General features: G+C 36.0%; 1 protein-coding gene across 4 annotated transcripts in view; it reads left to right on the top strand.

Moving 5' to 3' along the window:
- RELCH (RAB11 binding and LisH domain, coiled-coil and HEAT repeat containing) overlaps positions 1-20953 on the top strand; it is a 79175-nt gene that overhangs the window by 53063 nt on the left and 5159 nt on the right. Inside the window, exons 18-28 of one of the 4 annotated variants that reach the window (XM_056330483.1) lie at positions 555-678; positions 1747-1795; positions 2230-2309; positions 3068-3174; positions 3757-3856; positions 8927-9009; positions 9192-9255; positions 10875-11013; positions 11984-12100; positions 13081-13169; positions 17640-17710. In XM_056330483.1, coding sequence (XP_056186458.1) covers positions 555-678; positions 1747-1795; positions 2230-2309; positions 3068-3174; positions 3757-3856; positions 8927-9009; positions 9192-9255; positions 10875-11013; positions 11984-12100; positions 13081-13169; positions 17640-17710 — 1023 coding nt within the window. Of the gene's footprint in view, positions 1-554; positions 679-1746; positions 1796-2229; positions 2310-3067; positions 3175-3756; positions 3857-8181; positions 8265-8926; positions 9016-9191; positions 9256-10874; positions 11014-11983; positions 12101-13080; positions 13170-17639; positions 17711-20953 lie in introns of those variants that run through there. The other 3 variants (XM_056330482.1, XM_056330484.1, XM_056330485.1) reach the window with 3 other exon arrangements.

Consider the following 20953-nt stretch of genomic DNA (forward strand, 5'->3'; position numbering starts at 1 on the left):
AGTTAATTTTTATCTTATGATTCCTAATTTTAAAATGCCTCAACATTAATTGTTCTTAATATGATTATGTTTAACAATTATGAAACATAAGAATTTTTATTATGATTGTGTTTAGGAATTATTAAAGAGGAGAAGACTGAAATTTTTTAGGCGTTTTAATTTTCATACTGAGTTGACTTTGATTTTATTCAGAAAATATCAGCCTTCTAGCAGAATGTGTCGGTAACTACTTCCTGCAAAAAAATTTTTTTCATCTTTGCGCTGGTATACTTAATTCTCTGTTGAACTTAATATTGTATTCTGAGTATCTTATGAAATATATTGTTCTGCAGTAACAGATGTTTGACAATACAAGTCAGGCTTCTCTGGCACTTACACCCTTTCTTTCTTCAAGGGTCAAGAATTGTGCAGAACGTAGATAATTTTAGTGGAACCAATACTGCTGTGTGTGTCTATATATATTAATATAAACAGTAAATCTATGCAAATATAACTGGAGAAAAACAAAAGATCAGAGTACTGTTTAATATACTTTTGCTTACTGATTTTTTTAGGCTACCACAGCTTATAGAAATAGTTGGCAAGATCAATGTAGCATCAACTGCCTGTGTCCATGAGTTCTCCAGATTTTTCTGGAGATTTTGTAGGACATTTGGGAAAATTTTTACAAACACTAAGGTAAGATACTATCTTAAATATTCTGTGCAATAGTACCTTGATAATATATATTCTCCATATTTACGGTGTGTCTGAATACCCACACTTTGTGTGACCATTTGTATTTGCAGGTCACACTGATGCTTTTCCATAAGTACATTTAAACCTGCTGATTTTAAACCTCTGTTTGCATCCTTTTGATTTCTGTTTTTGACTGTTTTGGAATAACTTCTCATCTTGCCAAACAAGGAAGGATTTGAAATTTTTTAACTGTATTCTTCATATTTTTTTTGTGAATGGCATAGAGCGTGGGACAGGTCATCCTAATTCCTAGCGATTTAACAATTTTCTTTCTTTGGAAGAGCATACTATTCAATGTCTGGTGTACATAAGTACAGCCTGTACTTGATTTGACATGTAAAATTTATGCTTTCCCTGTCCAAAATATTTTCTATAGATGAAATCTAAACATTTTTATCAAGGAAGAACATCATATTTCTCTACAAAATAATTTCTGAATATAATTAAAAATATTTTAAAAGCAGATTATGAAACACAGAGGATTATCTGAAGATAAAATAACAATGTTAGCATTATGTGCTGCCTCTAAAGAGGAGATTAAAACTAGTTTCTGGTCTTTGAAAACCCCTTCTGTAAGTCATCTTTAGAACCCTTGCTTCTATAGAATTGTTATGGTACTGATTATCACAGCTTTATTTTGGAAGAGAGCACTTCATGGACAGCAGAGATGTAAAACAAAAGCTTTTGGTTTTTTTACACATAGCTTTGTAAAACCATAAACCCTAAAATCCAACTAAGCATGCTGCCAAGAGGCTTCAACTTTCAGTATCATGAGTGCTAAATACTGCTACCTCAGTGTGGGTACTCAATAGAAATTTTTACTCTTATGTCACACTTTCAATTTTTGTAAAAGCTGGATATGCTTTTTAAATTTTTCTTTCTTTTTTTCCCTTAAAAATATCCTTTTCCTGTTTTGGTAGTGGTTTTGGTTTTATTCTTAATTTTTTTCTAAGTTAATTGACACTGGTAACAAGTTTTCTTACATGGGATTCATCATCCTTTATATAGGTAAAACCACAGTTCCAGGAAATCTTAAGACTGTCTGAGGAAAACATAGGTAAGTAGCTTTTCACTCAAAGGAATAGAAGTGGATCTTAACTGCAACTGAAAAAAAATTATCAATCTCATGTTCAAATAGCATTCCAGTCTGTAGTTCTCAAATTTGTCATCTTTCTGAAATATTGAAAATCTGATGTTAATCTGGGTGGAACACTCTGAAGTTGTACATTTTGTGTGTGAAGTACAAATAAAATCTCAAATCCAAATACCACTTGAGGATTATTTTACAGCATGTGCATGTATATATACATACATATGTATCCAAATTCTTCGTGTATATCTAAAAAGTTAATACATCTGTAATACTTGTAATACACATGTCTACCTTATATGTATTACAATATTTATAATATACAGCGTATATATATTACACACACGTATAGAGACATATATGCATATAAAAAACCTAAATACTTCACTGTGTTTCATTAGATTCCACAGCAGGTAATGGAGTGCTAACAAAAGCCACAGTTCCCATCTATGCAACAGGGGTCCTTACATGTTATATTCAGGTAGGTTTGGTTTTTTATTTCTTTATAATAATAAGTAAAACTTTTTTAAAACAAATATATTACTTTTTTCTTTGAAAACTTAGTGCTGTAGTGCTTTGAATATAGGTACTAAGTCAGCAGCTGTAAACAGTAAAAAGCAAAGTTTTCTGGTCCGGTTGTCTACTACATTCAGATCATTTAGTGCCTTGTGCCTCTATGAAAAATATTAATATTATTCCATAAATAGGTTCTTGGCCATTTAGCTGTGACCCATGCAGCCATAATTTAATTCAATAAAATTTACTGAAACAGATAAGCAGGTAAATTGACATTTTGAACATCGTTGGAGTCTTACAATTGTAGTGTTACCTAGTACTGAATTAAACACTCCATAAACACTAAAACAAATCCTCCAGTAACCAGCAGTGATGGACCGGAATGTACGCAACTTGCAGGAAAAATTAATAAATACTTCATCTCAGGAATGTTTAGTCAACTGTGAGTAATCAAAAACTGTTAGGAGCCATGAAAGTGCTTAAGTACTCAAAGTTTCTTTAGTAAAACAATTTGGGTAATTTATGCGTGAGGATGTGCTTAGTTGATAAAATACAGAAATAGTCTCTTCTTGTGTTTGCTTTGTACTTAAACCACATTTTTGAAGTTCATAAGAAGACTGTTAAAGACTAAATCTAGTTTGACCTTGTCTCTTTCATAGCTGTAGGTCATCACAACTGCACCAATACTTCTGCTACATTCAACACTGTATGCTCTTCTTTCAGGAAGAAGACCGCAAGCTGTTAGTTGGATTCTTAGAAGACGTAATGACCATGCTTTCACTATCCCATGCTCCTCTTGATAGCCTGAAAGCTTCCTTTGTGGAGCTGGGGTAAAGAATATACCTTGGAGTTGACTAGATCTGAATACATTAGAAGTTTTTATTAAAGGCTACTAATCTGGCTGTAATTGTAATAACCGTCATGCTTTGGGTGAATAAAGGGTATACTTACTTTTACCCTTAGTGTTTCACAAAGTTTAAACTTTTAATATCTGGATTAAATAAGTTGTGGTAAAAAAATTCTGAAGTGTGAAAAAGAAACACCAAAAAATAAACAAAAAACCTCACAAAAATCACTCATTGAGAATAAAATGGAAATTAATTTTGTATTTTCCATGCTATTATGTTGTGATCTAGATAAGTATTTGCGTTAAGTTCAGTGTCATATTTTATTGGAAATTCTATTCTTAATTTTTTTTACGTGAATTTCAAAATGCAACGTATTTTCTAGACAGCAAAATGTTGCATGTCCTTTAGAATGAGGTGAATGTTATGTATCCTTCATTGTTGACTAATGGATTTTTGAGACTATACTTTGTAGGCAAAGAACATTTTCAGTGTTTGGGGGTTGGGTTTTTTTGGGGATTGGTTTTTGTGTTTGGGTTTTTTGATTGCCCAACTGTTTTCTTTTAGTGCAAACCCAGCTTACCATGAGCTGCTGTTAACAGTCTTATGGTATGGAGTTGTGCATACTTCTGCTCTTGTTCGATGTACAGCTGCTAGAATGTTTGAGGTAAGTATTATCCAAACTTTTTTTAAAGCTTTATTTTTGTAAGTTTATTTTTGTAAGCAGTGATTCAGATAACATTGATACATCCTGAAATATTACAAATGGCTTAAATAAGTTGTGTACTGTGTGATGGAGCAGGAGGTTGTTGTGCAGTTGTTTCTGTATCTGTTCTCTGTTCAGAAGCTCATCTTCGGTTCAGCAATTTGTCGTTAGCCACTTGCAAGATGTTCCTGTAGTAACTGTGTATGTGTTCTTTAATCTGCTGCTGACTTCATTGTTGCATTCTCATTGTTGCATGCTGAAAAATATTTTCCAATTATGAAAACACTCTTCATTGCTAAACTGTGTTCAAACCATAATTAAATACATTGTCAAATGTGTTTGCTTAGGTCTGTAGATAAACATAAATAAGCAAATCTGAGTTGTAACTTCTGCTGTTTAACACATCATCAGTAGCCTAATTCACGAGTTAATGGTTTTCAATACTTTTGTGTATACTTGCACAATGTACTTGCCTTGTAATTAAAACTAGTTTCCATTGTTTCCAAATATGGCAGTAAAAACATACACTTAACTGATTTTGTAGTTTTTGTGAAAATTAAAATAACTTAGGATGACTTTACTTGCCACATGGTGACAGGTTCATCTTTCTCTTAACATCTATAAATTTGTTCAGGGTGAAACATTTAACTAGTAAGTTTGCTTTTCTTTCCACATCATGCCCTTGTTTCATCCAGTGTTAATTAAAAAAGGCATCTACAAAAACTGGGACATGCAGACATACTCCACTTACTCCGTTTGCTGAACAAAGAGATTACTTTTTTTTAAAATTACATGTTAGAAAGATGTATTTCTAATCACGCTATCACAGTACTTCTTTTTGTTTGGTTTCTGAGGTTTCTTTTTCTATTTCTTTGACATTTGAGTCATTAGGATAGCTTTTCAGTGAATCTCTAGCTGAACCTGCTACCTTTGAGATTTGTTTTTGCAAATGGACACAGACTGCCTTGCAGAAAAGGGCACTTACCATAACCATTAGTGTTCTTTACTGCAACTGTGCAAGTCATTGCAGACAAAGCACTAAACAACCACTTTAAGACATAACCTGAGACTTCAGTTGAAAACATCCAACATTGTCTCATTGTCTCTTTCCACCCCCTTGCCCCACCCCCCACCCCTCCTTTTTTTTTTTTTTTTTTTTTTTTTGCATCCTGTCACTTTAAAAATGACATGGCAATTTTTTGGTCACCCTTCAAATATTTTTGAGTTGCTGTTTGGGTTTGAGTTGGGTTTTTTCTTTACCAATAAGATTGTTTATATTTCATATCTGTAATAATAAGCATTTTAAATCCTTTTTTATAAGCATTACCCAAACATGTGAAAGACCTCTGTTACAACTGGCTGTTGTTTTGGTTGCAGTTTCTTTTCAAATTCAACTGCACATTGATTATTTTTAGGCAGTCCTGCATGCTATTTGACTGCTTGTTTCCTAGCATACTTCAGTTTTTACTAAAGCATGGACAACTTTGTTGCAGACTTTTCTTGCTTGAAAATAGTATCATATTGCCACTTGATAGCTGTTGCGTGTGTATTTATATGTGGCAGTATGTAAATTTTGGAAGTCACCTGTGTAAAGAGGTGGTAATAGTTGGGTTTGCTTTTGGAAGATTCATTCCTTCGTTCAAGGGATTTCTGGCATCTTGGAGACTGCTGAATGGCAAAGCCCAGTGATTAGATAATAAAATAAAGAGTACATCACCTGCAGGACAGCTGTATGAGAACTATAAAGATTCCAAACAGCGCAGTAGTCTGTACAGCAGCACAGAGACTGCCGTGATTTGGACCTGCCAGGCTGCATTACCAAACCTTTACAGTCTGTGAAAGGTTGGAAGGATGCAGAAGTGATTTGGAGCCGTTCTACCCCTTCTCTCCTTCAGGGGCAAGAAGCTTTGTGGTACCATTTTTAAGGTGTAGCATGCGTAAGTAGTGATCACACACTGATTTAGAGGAATCAAAACAGGATAAAAATCTGTGTTGTCTTTCTTACTGTGGCCTTACGTGCTGCTACATGGCTTTGCCCATCCAGCTGTTGCTGTTGTCCCTGTGTGAATGTTCTTAGTCAATACTTTCCCATCTGAATGTTAAGGCAAATGGATTTCCTGCTGGTTTGAACATGAAGCGCATAGCTGAGTTGTAAGTTTTGTTGGTCTGTTTAGGTCCAAGGCTGGGAACAGTTACTTTTAGAATGACACTTGAACTGTAAAGCACATTTTATTTTCTGTAAGGCAGAACGATGCTGATTACCATGCTTTAACATAATTAGTAGTGTGGCAGCCGACACAGTCATGAAGCTGAGATCATTCTAAATTGTTTGCTAATTATTCAAATCCAAAGCATTTTTTTCAAAGCACTACATCACCTCTAGTCATTTCTTAAAAGATTGGTAAAGAAAACTCAAGTCCCTATTTGTTCAGAATTGAAACTAGTAAGCAAGAAGTAAGCATTTTCTATTTTGATCAATGGGAACATAGGTACGTCTGTGTATGAGAGAAAAATCATCATAGTCAAGCAGTGAGCTGGTCCTTAACAGCTGTTTTTAAAGAGTACCCATAAACTCAACACATCAGCACTCTAAATTGTTGCCACTGTAAATAATCATATAATGTATTAACGTTAAAATGTAGTAGTTGAACTGACGTTCCTAATACTTTCTCAATAACAAGTATAGGAAGTTGCATCTTTCTCCCTCCAGATGCTTTGCAGGAATAATGCATATGTTCTTACAAAGCTTAACAGTTCTCTCCCCATTCTTCCTTCTCTAGTTATTATCTGTAAGGCCACAATATGTTCAGTGCATATGTGCACCTGTGCATGCACATGCATGCAGAAGTATTGCTTCATAAAAGTTACTGCTTTGTATAGAAGGCTTCTGGAAAGTCGGGTTCCTTCCAATCTTTCACAATTTACTTTGTTTTCTATTCAGAGTTGGTAGAGCAGGAATGCTCAAACAAATAGCACAATATAAAACCTTCTCTAGTTGGAGAGTGTAAATATTGCCTACTCTTAGTGCTGTATGATACACACTGACAGCTACTGTTTTCCCCATGCCCTGTGGATCTTAGGTGTTCTCTTGTTATTCTGCTGGGGGGAAAAAGCATAGAATTTGATTTGTGTTGATGATGTAATTTGAGTAATTAGAATACAGCTAAATATTTAAAAAAAAAAATTAAATTCAAATTTCTTACAGAAATAAGCTTTTTATGTTTATCTCCTAGGACCAGCAAATACACACAGGCTTCCTTACATGAGATACAAAATGAAAATATCAAGGCTTTCCCTTTTTTATTAATGCAGACAAAAAAACCTGTTTTGCTGAATATGAAGAAAGTGTGCAACTTGTCATTTTCCAAAATTAGTAGGCTTTCATATGTAGAAAACATGGAAAAGGCATCTGCTACCTATGCAGCAAATGCATGCTTATGTACACCTACGTACACAATGTAAAAAAAAAAAAAAAAAAAAAAAAAACACCTGAGAATTCAAACAATTTCCACATATTCATGGGTAATACATTTCACTGTGCTGGGATGTATTGCAATAAATATACCTCTTCCTTAGTTTGTAAAAAGGCTTGGTGAGATACATTTCATGGATAATCCCAAGGATTTTCCATTTTCTACCTGCATAGACCAGCAAGGGAAACTTGGGAAGTTTTGCATACATACTGCTTGGATGGCAGTTAAATATAAAATAGTCCTGAATGACTTTGAGGAGAGCTTAGTGGCATCTGGGAAGGTGCTGTTGTCATGTTGTAAAAAGTCTGCAAGGTATCACTCAGTGTGGGAAAACTACACACATTTGGCCTAGCTGAAGACGTCTATTTTGTATGTGACAGCCACCTACTATAATAAATACCATTCCATTGAGTTAGGAAGAGTATTTAGATTAAACTGTCAAACTCAAATTGGCATTGCTTTAGTATTTAATTACACATCATTATATGTAAGTATAATGCATAATTATTTTAGTATTTGAATTATAATACAGAATTACTTCCTAAAATTTTGAGAGTTCAGGTTTTAAAATAGCTGAAAGTAGAGAAAACATCCTCATAGTCAGGTTTGTGCTGATTGCCAGACCACTTCAGCTTTCTTCATGCCTTTGCAAATATGAAGCACTAGTGTAACAGTATTTGCTTAGCTTCTAATTTTGGTTTGCTTTTTGTGTTTTTTCTTTCTCTCTCTTGGTTGTGCCGTTCCTCTTCCCATGATACTGTGCTCGCTCTTTCCGTGCATCACCTGTGATACCCCCCTGCTCTGACCATTCAGCTGTTGGTGAAGGGGGTACATGAAACTCTGGTAGCTCAGAGAGTTGTTCCAGCTCTCATTACTCTCTCCAGTGACCCTGAAATGTAAGTTTTCTGACTGTCTTATGTACATAGCATCCCTCTTAATACTTAGGAAGAAATAACCATCAGTTCTGTTTCTTATTCTAGCTCAACAAAAATTGAATTACTTTTAACCAAACGTAACTTCTTAATCATTTAATTGTAAATAAATAGGTTTACTGCAACACCTAAAACTAAACTGGATAAAACCACTGGATGAACTTTAAATAGATAACTTAATGTAATTTAATTTTTTTGCTGTTTTATATTTAATCATATTCTCAGTTTGAAATGTGCTTTCATCATTTCTAGTAGAAAGCTGGATATTAATAAGTTCTGTAAAGCTATCAGCTTTACTACTGCAAAATTAAGTACCATCTGCATTACTGAAATGCAAAACAGTTTGGGCTGTATCTAATTTCTGATAGGTGACCGTAGTACTTAATTTTCTGGATGTTCCTGATGTGATATTTCTTTCAAGCGAAGGAGGGATGCTTTGCTAATCTCACTAACAGGTTGTTACTAATAAACGCTACAGCATGAATAGTGTCTTAATTGTTTCAATGTCTTGTGTGGGTGACTAAACCAAGAAAAACCCCCCGTCTGCCTGCCCATCCTCAGTCACAGCTAACCCAGTTCTTCAAGTTTACCAAACCGTTTTTTATTGCATGTTGACTGGTTTACAGCTGACTCTTCGAGGCATGAGTGAAGCATTAGTTGACAAGCGGGTTGCTCCGGCCCTTGTTACCTTGTCCAGTGATCCTGAATTGTGAGTTTCAGATTGAGACCTTGAGTTAATCCTGTCTGTCTTTTTCCTGGTCTGCTGGTTTTGTTTTGTCATTGCTAGAACTAATGTAACTTAAAGTACTAATTTTAAAATTTTGCTTTATTTTTAATTAATTTTCTTCTTAATGTTTAATACATCTTAAAGACTCTATTTTTCTGTTCTAGTTCAGTAAGGATTGCAACAATTCCTGCTTTTGGGACCATCATGGAAACTGTTACTCAGAGAGAGGTAAGACACCTGTTATCAGGCTGTTGGTTTTGTAGCATAAATAGTGGATGTTTTTTTGTAAGTCCAGAAATCCAGTAATTTATTAATTAACGTGGAGAAAAAAAACAGCTTATAAATAATTTCTTCCTTTGTTATACCCTCTTCCAAAATGCTTTCCAGTTTCACAATGGTCTCTTGGGTTTTTTTGGAAACAAACCAACCCTCTTTTAACCAATGAAAACATTTCCTTCTAAATATCAAACCAAACATAAACAAAGACAAATGTGTATGTAGAGGGGGAGGCCTGGGCTAGAAGATGGGAAATCCCGTGCTCAAAATGTTCTTTAAAACATTCTCCAATGCAGTGGAGAAATCCAAGTCCCGTTATTCCAAATAAAATAGCATTACTTTAAAATGGTGACCAAAACGTCATGGTGGGATTCAGTGACCTCTACACAAGTGTATTGTACCATTTGAGATACTCTGGGGTATCATGCTTGGCTTCTAACTACTTTAGAAGGGCACAAGTCTATTGTAGTTCCTGTCATATCTGCTGGTTTAGCCTGTGATGTCTAAGATTGCATTAAAAGTCATCACAGTAACATAACTGAAATAATCCTCGAGGATAATATAGCTATGCAGTTCCTCCTTGTTTTTAAATTACGAACCTCGTTAACAGATCAGAAGTCTGAGAAATACACCTAGGATTCTGCTGTAAGCAGTAGAAATACTGTCTTTTGTCTAACAGCTGCACAATCAAATCTCTTCTTAGTCCTTGCAGCTTTTTGCAGAGCTTGCATTCTTCCTGTAATTTCAACATATTCTAAAAGAATGTGTTTGAGGAAATGTGAGTAAGAAGTCAGTGATGACTCACAAGTACTTGGAAGATGGATAAGTTACAATTTTGCAGCTTGGAATGCATGCCTATAATCAGTTTGGGAAGAATACTGCTTTGTTAACCCACAAAAATTACTGTATCCATTGCACTAATTATAATAAGCCTTAGAGTACAGAGGTGATATCACCTTCCAAAATTTAATAAAAAATGTTATTTTTACAACTTTGATGAATGCATATTGAATACTTATGTGATCTTACATGTATTTGTATTTCCAGCTTTTCTAGCCTTTAGTTGAAGAAATCTTTTTAATTCAATGATTTTATGATTACTTTTGCATCTCTGTCCTTTGCAGAAACTTTTTGAGCATACTAATATTGCAAAAAAAATCATATATTTTTATAAATATATAATTTTTATATTTATAAATATATATTTTTATAATGAGATTTCAGTTCTCATTAAACAGGAAAACTCCAAAGATATTAATAGTATGAGGGAAATTTTAATAGCAGGTAAAAAATTTGAGTATCAAAACCGAGGAAACCTCAGGGAGGAAGGACAAGCTATATGTAAGCACTTGTTTATAGTTAAAGATAGATCAAATTAAAACACTGTTAACAGTCTTTAGAATGTTGAGCTACATTGAAGAGTTTGGAACATCCTGTTAGAGAAAAACCTGTAAATTAACAGGTCCAGGATTTATTATCTTAAATATTATAGACATAGTCCAAACTGACCGTAACAGTTTCTAGCATCTTCATTCTTTGGTATACTTTTTATTTCTCTGGAAATATTTAAGCTTCTGGAAAGAGTGAAAATGCAGCTGGCATCTTTTCTGGAGGACCCTCAATATCAAGACCAACATTCTCTACATACAGAAATAATAAAAACATTTGGAAGAGTTGGACCTAATGCTGAGCCCAGATTTCGAGATGAATGTAAGTTGCATCAGCAGGAAGATGCAGTCTTCCTCTTTCTGTCCTAAAGCCAATAGTATGCTGATTATACTGATTTATTTTTTTTCTTTACGAGAAGTTTGAAGACTGTTGTTTCAGTTTGATATGTCGCAGTATTTAAGACTTTGCTCGTATAATTTTCAATTTGCCTACCATTGGTGTGTATATAGAACACCAGGACATGGTGATGAATGATTCCAGAGCTTGAGGGGAGTGGTCTTTGCTGCAGAGCAAATTTGAAGTGGATTTTTGGTTTTTTGGTGGTGTTTGTTGGGTTTTTTTAAAATTACTTGATATGTAAAATGCTTTCCTCCCCCCTCCTCCCCCATTCCATCACCCTGTGCTGGCATATAAATTTCAAGCATTCCACATGTCTTAAATGGAAGTGCATCCCCAATTAACAAAACAGCTTTTTTTTTTTTGTTTTTTCATGGCCCTGAAATGTAAAGTGCATAGAGTGAAGCTGATTGTTAGGACTGTCTTAAAGATACTTGTAAACAAAACACGGAGCTACCATGCCTCCCAACTGCAGGCATCTAGTTTAGCAGGTTAAAATCGTTAAGTAGGCTTCCTCTATAGTCAGTGAAGATTTGTCGTGACATGCATGTCTCTGTCACTAGCTTATCAGCTGTATTTATAGAAAAGAAGCATGTTTTAGACAGCTTTTTGCAGCGGGACAGTAATAATGTTGCAAAGTATTTTCTGTAAATTGTTACTATTTTGAGATGTATGTTTTTATTTTAGGCGGTGTTACCAGAGTTTTATTTCAAGTTTGAGTTGATCAGTTAAATCCACAAGGGCAGTCCCCTCAAAAGCCATGAATTGCAGTTCTTATTCCACACTGATGTGTGATGCTTCAGATGCCTGCGGTTGCCATTTAGCACCGGTTTAATACTAAGCAACTCTATGGAAAGCAATTTCAAATTACTTATTCCAGTATTTATTTTTACAGTTGTTATTCCACACTTGCACAAGTTAGCCTTGGTCAACAACCAGCAGTCTGTGGATTCAAAGAGACTGGATATCGCTACCCACCTGTTTGAAGCCTACAGTGCTCTTTCCTGTTGTTGTATCCTTTTTGTAGGGGAAGTTTAGCTGTTAATGCTCTGGTGGGGGGAGAAGGTTAATAGTTGAGACTAAGTTTGTCCTTGAGTGTGTGATGTAAAACATGATCTGCCGAGTATAAAGAAGAGGTTTTCACAGAAGGTGGATGTGGTGGGTTGACCCTGGCTGGATGCCAGGTGCCCACCAAGCTGCTCTATCATTCCCCTCCTCAGCAGGGGAAGGGGAAGAGGGGTAATAAGATGGAAAAAATACTTGTGTGCCAAGGTAAAGGCAGTTAAATAAAGCAAAAACTATGTGCGGAAGCAAAGGAAAACAGAAGATGTTATTGTCCACTTCCCATCAGCAGGCAATGTCCAGCCCCTTCCCAGGAAGCAGAACTTCAGTATGTGAGCAGTTGGTCCAGAAGACAAATATTGCAATCATGAATGACCCGCGGCCTCCGCCTTTCTTTTAGCTTGTATTGCTGAGCAGGTGTTCTATGGTATGGAGTATCTCTTTGGTCAGTGTCCCCTCCCAAGACCTTGCCCACCTACAGCCTGCTGGGTGAGGGGGAATGTTGAAGAGGCAGCCTTGATGCTGTGCGAGCGCTGCTCAGCACCAGCCGAAGCACTGGTGTGTTACCACCACCTCTCTGGTTACCGATACAAGCAGAGCACTGTGAGGGCTGCTGGGGGGAAAATTAACTCCATCTCAGTCAGACCCAATACAGTGGAACTGATAGTAAGCTACAAAAACAACCCCCTTGGTCTTAACCAGTAAATTGAGAAAATATGAACAGAATGGTATGGGTATATGAAGTCTGTGAAGTTAAATATTTAACATCTTTTTTATTAGTTGTGAAGGGCCTGATGCTGTTCTTTTTCTTGGGTTTTGCTGCTGTAGCTTGTCCCTGTGTTCAGTAGAATAACAGTATCAGAAGACAGAAAACAAACTGTATAATTTCAGAAGACAATCCTTATAATACCTTAACAACCTGGTCTTTAGTTATTTCAGAGGATTTAATGGTCAATCACTTTTTACCAGGACTTAAGTGTTTACGAACTGACATGGAACATCTCTCACCAGAGCATGAGGTGAGTGGCTATGTTTACTAATTACGAAACACAGGTGGCAGCAAAAGTTGAAGTGTAATGGTATTTAAAACCAAAAGTTGAGGAGAGGTACTCATGAGTGATATCAAAACATAGCTTTGAGGGTTTTTTTGATAAGGAATAGGTTCACATGATTTTAAAAGAACTTACTATTTTTAAATTGTATTTCTAAGCCAAGGACCTCTGCAGAGAAATGTTCAACTATCAGAAATGCATGTAGGAACACTGATCTTTGTAGACTGAAGAAAAAGGAAATGTTTTTACCGTGTGTTTTTTCATCAAAACAAAAGCACACTAAAATCAGTGGCCACAGTATGTCCAAGGAAATGCAGATGAAAATTGGTGTACTGCTGGAGAGAAATGATAGGCAAGGATGAGGAAAGTATAGTCCTGAAATATATGGGATGCACTTCATATCTGGAGTACTGTGTCTAGTTCTGGGCTCCCCAGTACAGAAGCATGGACCTGTTGGAGAGAGTGCAGCGAAGGACTGCAAAGATGATGAAGGGACTGGAGCAACTCTCATAAGAGGAGAGGCTGAGAGAGCTGGTACTATTCAGCTTGGAGAAGAGAAGGCTCAGGAGTGATCTTATGAGTGTATATGAAGAGTGTATATGAATACCTGAAGAGAGGGTGCAAAGAGGACAAAGCCAGGCTCTTCTCGGTGGTGCCCAGAGGCAACGGGCACAAACTGAAACACAGCAGGCTCCCTCTGAATATCGGGAAATGCTTTCTGTACTGTGAGGGTGACTGAGTACTGGTACAGATTTCCCACAGAGGCTGTGGAGTCTCCATCCATGGAGATATTTAAAAGCCATCTGGACATGGTCCTGGGCAACAGAGATTGAAACACATAGATATTAAGTCAGTTGCAGAAAATGAGACACATGATTTAGTTGCAAGTTGAGAAAATCTTGAAAGTACAAACACTTCAAGTGATGGAGGACAAGATTCAGTCAAAAGGTGCAAAGGAACATCTTTCTCATTTTTGAAGGTTCATACTGCACTTTCATGGGTTACTTTGTACTAGAGAAAAGTAACTGCTTTTCCTTGTGTCTGCAGAAGTGACTTAAATTGAGACAACTATATTCTCTAGGAGTTCTAAGTTTTTGGTAACAAAGTCCCTTCTTCCAGTTATATTTTCAAGTCTAATAGCCTAGAGTCTCATGCTTTTATTTTCTGTATTTTATTATATTATTTTATATAATTTACAGTATGTGGAACTGGAGGTGAATTAATTTGAGGAACTTTCGGCCCTAAAAGGAACACATCTGACTTCAGAGGGCTGAGTCAGAAGGGACAGTAGTGACCTGAGCATCAGTCAAATGCGACAGAATTGTACTTCCTTACCGCAGGCAGCACTGGAGGAGATCTGGCAATGATACTCTGTGTTCAGCGAGAGCTGGGAGATGTATTGTGTTTTGAGAAGTAATATATCTGAAAGCTGCAGTAGGCAAAAGTTGGATTTAGTTTAATTTTCTTTGTTCTATCATATTCACTAATGGGATAATTGATAAAAATACTGATACTTAATTTTTTTATAGTAGTTAGTGCAACTTCTAAGGTTTAAGGCTTAGTCAGTACAAAAGATGCCTTGAATTAGAACAGAAGAGCTTATTTGATTGACTTTGAGTCTTGTGGCCAGAGAAGGAAATGAGGGCTTAAATAGAATTAAAAAGAAATAAGTAAAGACAGTTCTCAATCCTCCTTTACCACATTCTGTATCACTGTGATTAATTGACTTTGGGCGTGATGCCAAGTACTTTGTTTTTTAGCCAGAGAGAAACATAAATTTAAAAATATTTACTCCTGTGCCAGTGGGTTAGAAAACTCACTACAGCTTTTACTACAGAACTGGAAATGCGGTGCTTAATCAGCTCCTTGCTACAATGGGATGTTTGCAGGCACCGTGAGAGAGACCTCTGAGGCCCACCTAGTGCCTGTATTTCAAGCTTTCTTTCTTAAAATTATGTTTTCTGAAGTAAATGTAATTTACTGTTTCAAATGTAGACATTTGCATAAACAGAATTAACCCATTTCTCATTATTTTGGTCACTGTGGTGTTATTCACAATTCAAGTGGAATATCAGTTACAAAACCACATTTTCTCATTCACAAGCCTTAGCTGTTGTGGCTTTAACATCAGTACAAAGTTAATGCTCATCTTGGAAATGTAACATTTGTGGAATTGGCTTGTGATTCTGTCAGACAGCATTTACCACTTATCCCTCATATTTGCTTTCCTTTCATTCATATAAACAAAAGTGCAAGTTGGGGTGTTCAAGCCAGGCCTCTCATATTTAAAATAGACGTTTCACCTCGTGCAGACATTTCAGATACGTTGCCAGCATCTCTGTCAGGTCCCTTCTTCTCCCTTCTCCATTTGCTTTCCATTTCCTTCTATTTCTTGTCCAAATAATTGGATTTTGAGTTACATGATAGTGAGATATGATCAATACTTAATAAAAATATTTTTTCCATTTGCAGGATTGTTTATAATACCTAAGCACCTGTTATGTCTCTTAAATGTCTCTAAATACAGTTATATCTCTAAAATGTGTCTCTTAAAGGAGGTCTAAATGATGTCATTATCAGTCCTGTGACCAAACAAAGAGCACCGAAAGGAATAAGTGTAAGAATAAGTATCATAATGTAAAATTGCTATATGATACTATATTTATAGTTTTCCCCTGTTTTACCCTAAACTTTAAGACAAATTAATTTGGAGAAGAGGGAAGATTTGCTCCACATCATCCAAAAATTATGCAGCCTTCCTGGAAGGAGCTGTGCAGTGGATGGGAACTCCATCCCAGTATTCAAATGATTCCGAGTCCTTGCTGAATTATTATTCCCCTTGATCAAGATGTTATATTATCAATATTTGGAACATCTAGTTTCAGATAAACATAAAAAAATGTGTAAGTGTTCCAATGCACAGGTGGAAATGCTAAGTAACAAAAATCATGGTTGCTGGGCTTAGAAAATTCAGTTTTCTTTTGATACAGAAAGAAAATATTGCTTTTTCACTGGAATTCTGAACACATTTGTCTTGTACCTCTGTACTCTTTGCGTTTAAGTACTTGCATAATATTTTATGCAAATAAAGGACAGCAAATTTAGCAGTCAGAGCTGTAGTCCTGTTAGACCCATACACAGGTTTGGGTTTGAATGCTGCTTTCTGAAACATTCAAGGGTATATAACACCTGCTATCCAAATTGTTTCAAACATTGAAGTATTAGATTTGGAGAAATAGAGTGTCAGTGGCACAGATCTGCAGACCAGGACACATCTTATTAGTGTAATAAATGTTTTCAAAGGATATTTTGTGCTGCAGCTGTCTAATAATAATAAATACCTTTTTAATGTGTATAAATACATGCAAAATTAGTTATCACTTGGTAGTAACTGTTAGCAACTGATCTGTATTTTAGAGATTGAAATTAGCTTATTTTCCTTTATTATATATATTCATGTTTTGGTAAGACACTGCTAATTTTAGTTGCTTGCAGCGCTGATATTTTAAGTTTAATGTCTCAAAGAAAGTGCTTAGCTTTCTCTTAAACTGTAAGTAAGCACAGAAAGTTTCCATTTATGCAGTGGGTACATATATATACATGTTTATAGTTTCACACTGTGCATTGCAACTATTTTGCCAAAGTGTTTCAGATGCTTCTGTCTCAATGAGTTTTAACAGTACTGTTGTGGGCAGGGCAGGGAGTTCTGTACCTGTCCAATGAATTGTATGATTTCTTTCAAAGCCTGCTATTTGGAACAATTTCTTTATTTTTTGATATGCTGGAGAAATGTAAAATACCAGTGGGGGGTGGGGGTGGGGTTAATCTTAAATATTCTGCTGAAACCTTTAACACTGCAATTGCTTTAGTAAAGGAAAAAACCCTTGATTCATAGGAACCTTGGAAGACAGCAATGAAATGATACCAAGTTTGCTTTAGCACTTCTTTTCCATTAAGATATCTCGGGATGCTATCACACTTTTCTTTCCTTGCTTTTTCTTTCATACGTAATGTTGGTAAAGATACAAATTTTAAAAGGTACTTGAAAACTCTTTAAAGGAAAACAGAGGTAAGATGAATCTATGTCAAAGTTTATTGCTAATAAATAAAAGCATTGTTTGAAAAAGGGAAGGTAAGGAGGTGTGTCACAGAATTGAGTTTGCTTTAGCTCTATTTTTTAAAAACAGGGGAAGCAGGAGGGATTCTTTAGCTCCTTAACTATTTCAAAAGCATTTTCTTCCTTAAAGTATTTTGAATGGCTTTGTTGTTTCTAGCCACAAGACATTAGCAGATAGCTGGAATTTAATTGCACTTGAAAAACAGAGAAACCTTTTAAACAGTTCTGCTAATGTCAGAATTAGTTGCAGAGTAGATTTTGTATGAAGCGTCATCATAAAAGAAGAAATGTCATTTATATCTCTTCTGTCTGTGTCTTAGGTTATTTTAAGCTCCATGATAAAAGAGTGTGAACAGAAAGTGGAAAACAAGACCGTCCAAGAACCACAGGGGTAAGATCACCACTTCTCTTTTATTTTCTGTGCCTCCAGAGTAATGTTCTGAAGAGTCATTCCATAATGACGTCTAAGGCTTGTGACCAGAAATCCTGCACTGACATATTCTGTATTTGAAAAGAGATTTTAGAAATTTTAATTGAGTTTGTGGTTGCTGCTTTCTCCAGTGTAAAACAGAGGACAATGCTTTTTTTTTTTTTTTTTTTTTTTTAATCATAGCAATGACATTGATGTTTTCCCATGTTACTTTGTTCTTCATTTTTTATTCATTTAAAGCAGTAATTGAATTTCTATCCTGGATCTGAGAAACCAGGGGGTGCATGGGCTAAGTGCTTAGAGCAGTGCACTTTGCAACCCTGTCTCAGGGGGGTGGACTGCAGGCTGAAGGAATTATTCTGACTGTGGTAATGACCTGCTCCAGGCTGCTGTCTTTGCTTGCATGTGACTAGTTCATACAAGAATAGTTTCTCCGGTGTATAAACTGACCTACCTGTGTGAATATGCTGTTTAGTAAATACACTGGCTTTGGGAAAATGTCATCTATGTTGTACTTCAGTAAAACGCCCATTCTACAAATGCACAGTAAGCCCAGCACTCCAGTGAGGCATCAGACACATGGTGTATATGCTGGTAATGACCTGCTCCAGGCTGCTGTCTTTGCTTGCATGTGACTAGTTCATACAAGAATAGTTTCTCCGGTGTATAAACTGACCTACCTGTGTGAATATGCTGTTTAGTAAATACACTGGCTTTGGGAAAATGTCATCTATGTTGTACTTCAGTAAAACGCCCATTCTACAAATGCACAGTAAGCCCAGCACTCCAGTGAGGCATCAGACACATGGTGTATATGCATCAATTTGCCTCATGTGGTAGATGTGGTACATCTCTGTGTGTCCCTCTACTGATAACAAAACACAGGCTGACAGACCCACAGATTTGGAAAGGTAAGCATTGTTATGATGACATCTGTGTGTCCTTTTGCCCGCTTGTTGCCTAGAATGGCATACCAGCACGTAACTTCTCATGGATTATTATATAACTTAATAAATCCCTGGAAGTATTGCCAGGAAGAGCTGGAGAAGAAACAGTAGGTATCTGAAAAAAAAACAACCAAACTTGTTTATATTGTGCTTCCATATCTGTAACAAGTTGATAAATTTACAACTTGAAAGAGCTCAGGCAAAATCCTGGAAGCAACCAGTCATTTGAGAATGACTGAAATGGTGTGGAAAAAAATCAGTCCGTCATGCACCAAATAAAGTATCTCACATCTTACTAGTGGTGTTTAGCCTGTTTACTGGTGTAGTTGATAATGGAGTGTAGCAAGAACTGAATCTACTTGCGATATGAGCATCAGGTCAATTTTAAAAGTGTACTAGAAGTGAACTTTAGACTTTGGAAGTGAAGTAATTTTAAAACTAAAAATGTCCAAGTTCTTCACAATCCATAGCGTATCTGTTCTAGTAAGGTAGTTGGTTCTGTCTAGTCATATAGAAGTCCTGCCTAATGCAGAAGAAATACAAAACCTTTAAGATCTGAAGATTGGAGTCAGTCACTTTCTTTGCTCTTTCCTGTTTCATGTACCAATATTATGAAGTAGGAACTGTACTAAGTGTGTTCCAATTGAGTGGCAGTTTTCATGATGAAATAGGTATTTCTTTGACAAATCGGTTATTCACAGAATAAGAACAGGTTTATTAATCGTTCTGTGGGCATATTCCGTGTTTGCAACATAAATGGCTGGTCAGTCAAGAGCTAAAAAATGCATTCATGCTGTTGTTTTCTCCCAGGGCTTCACTACGTAGCTTTCTCAAGCTTTGTACTTTTTGCCCTTAGCCTTTCTGCCTTCTCTTAAATGGAGCTTTCTGGCATGCATACCTGGGTGTTGGCCCCAACAGTCACGCTCCGAATGGTCATCCCCTTCCTGTGTCCTTCAGATTCTCCAGCAGCTGTGTGTTTGGGTTTTATTTTTAAAGAATGGTGAATGCTTAGGTTGCCTCTTCAGCTGTATTAAAGGTTGGCGCTTCAAGCCAGCTATTTCCTCAGAAAAAAACGTACCAATAATGATTCTTGGCAAGATAGAAACATGCTAGTTGCCCCAGTAGGCTCATCCTGCTATTTGCAAGTAAGCATTGGTTTTATCAGGGTCTGCCCTGCACTATGTACCTTGCACAGCAGGCTCCCAATAGGTAATTGTGGTAAGGCAGAAGTAACAGCCAGGCCCTTTGCAGATCTGATGCTAAGCAATTGCTCTCACCAAACAGCCTGTGCAAGGACATCCCTCCACATAAGCAATGACAGTATTTTGATTAACACGTTGGTTTATTAGAATCAGTTGCATACATGGGCATTTTAATATTTTTGCAAATATTTCCCCTGCCTGGATTTTATGGACTCTTTTTTATTATTATTATTATTTTAATCTATAGACTAACCAATATTATTTTTCCATTTTCATTTTAATTCTTTGTGCAATGAAAAAGCTACCACCTCAGACTTTGACTACGTAAAGAAAATAATAAAAGCAGTGTATGTATCTAAATATGTAAGATAAGACTTTTAGATCTGATAAATGTTTTTTGAAGTAGATTTATCACTTCTTGAGCAACTTCTTGACAGCCTTTCAGGAGAGATCTTTAGAAAATACGAAACTGATTGCTTCTTAGGCAAACATTCTTTTCTCTCCCAGAATGCAGCACATGTACACAGTATTTAACTGGTCTCTTTAAAGAACATAATTAACCCTAACCTGAAGTTTGTTATCCTATCTGCATTAACTGAACTGTGAAGCCTATGGTTATGAAAGAAAATACCTTGGCTGAGCTCTTCCTAGTTCCTAAGTGTTGCTCTTCAGTTGGACAGAATTTTTAAATTTTTTTTATTTAGATGTGTGCTTTTGCCTCTCAAATGTTTTAACCTATTTAGTTCATGAAAGCTGTTCATTGTGTGGCTAGAGTTTGAGCAATCAACTTTTATTTCATGTAGTGTTTAGACTCTCCATGCTTTAGCTTTTATCAGTGCAGACATGTTAAGCTAAATGTAAGAAGTCTGTATTACTTGCAATCCCTCTTGTGAAAATGTTTTAAAATCAGTTAGTCGTATTAAGCCATTGCAGAAACAGATAAATGCAAATGTGATACAACAGCCAGTGTATTTTCTTTTAGAATACAACTGCTGAAAACTAAGATTTTTAAAGGAGAAGTTTTCAATGTGTTTTGTCATTCTTTAATTAGTCTT

Source organism: Falco biarmicus, chromosome 3 (genome assembly GCF_023638135.1).
Source record: "Falco biarmicus isolate bFalBia1 chromosome 3, bFalBia1.pri, whole genome shotgun sequence".
In the NCBI taxonomy this organism is placed as follows: domain Eukaryota; kingdom Metazoa; phylum Chordata; class Aves; order Falconiformes; family Falconidae; genus Falco; species Falco biarmicus.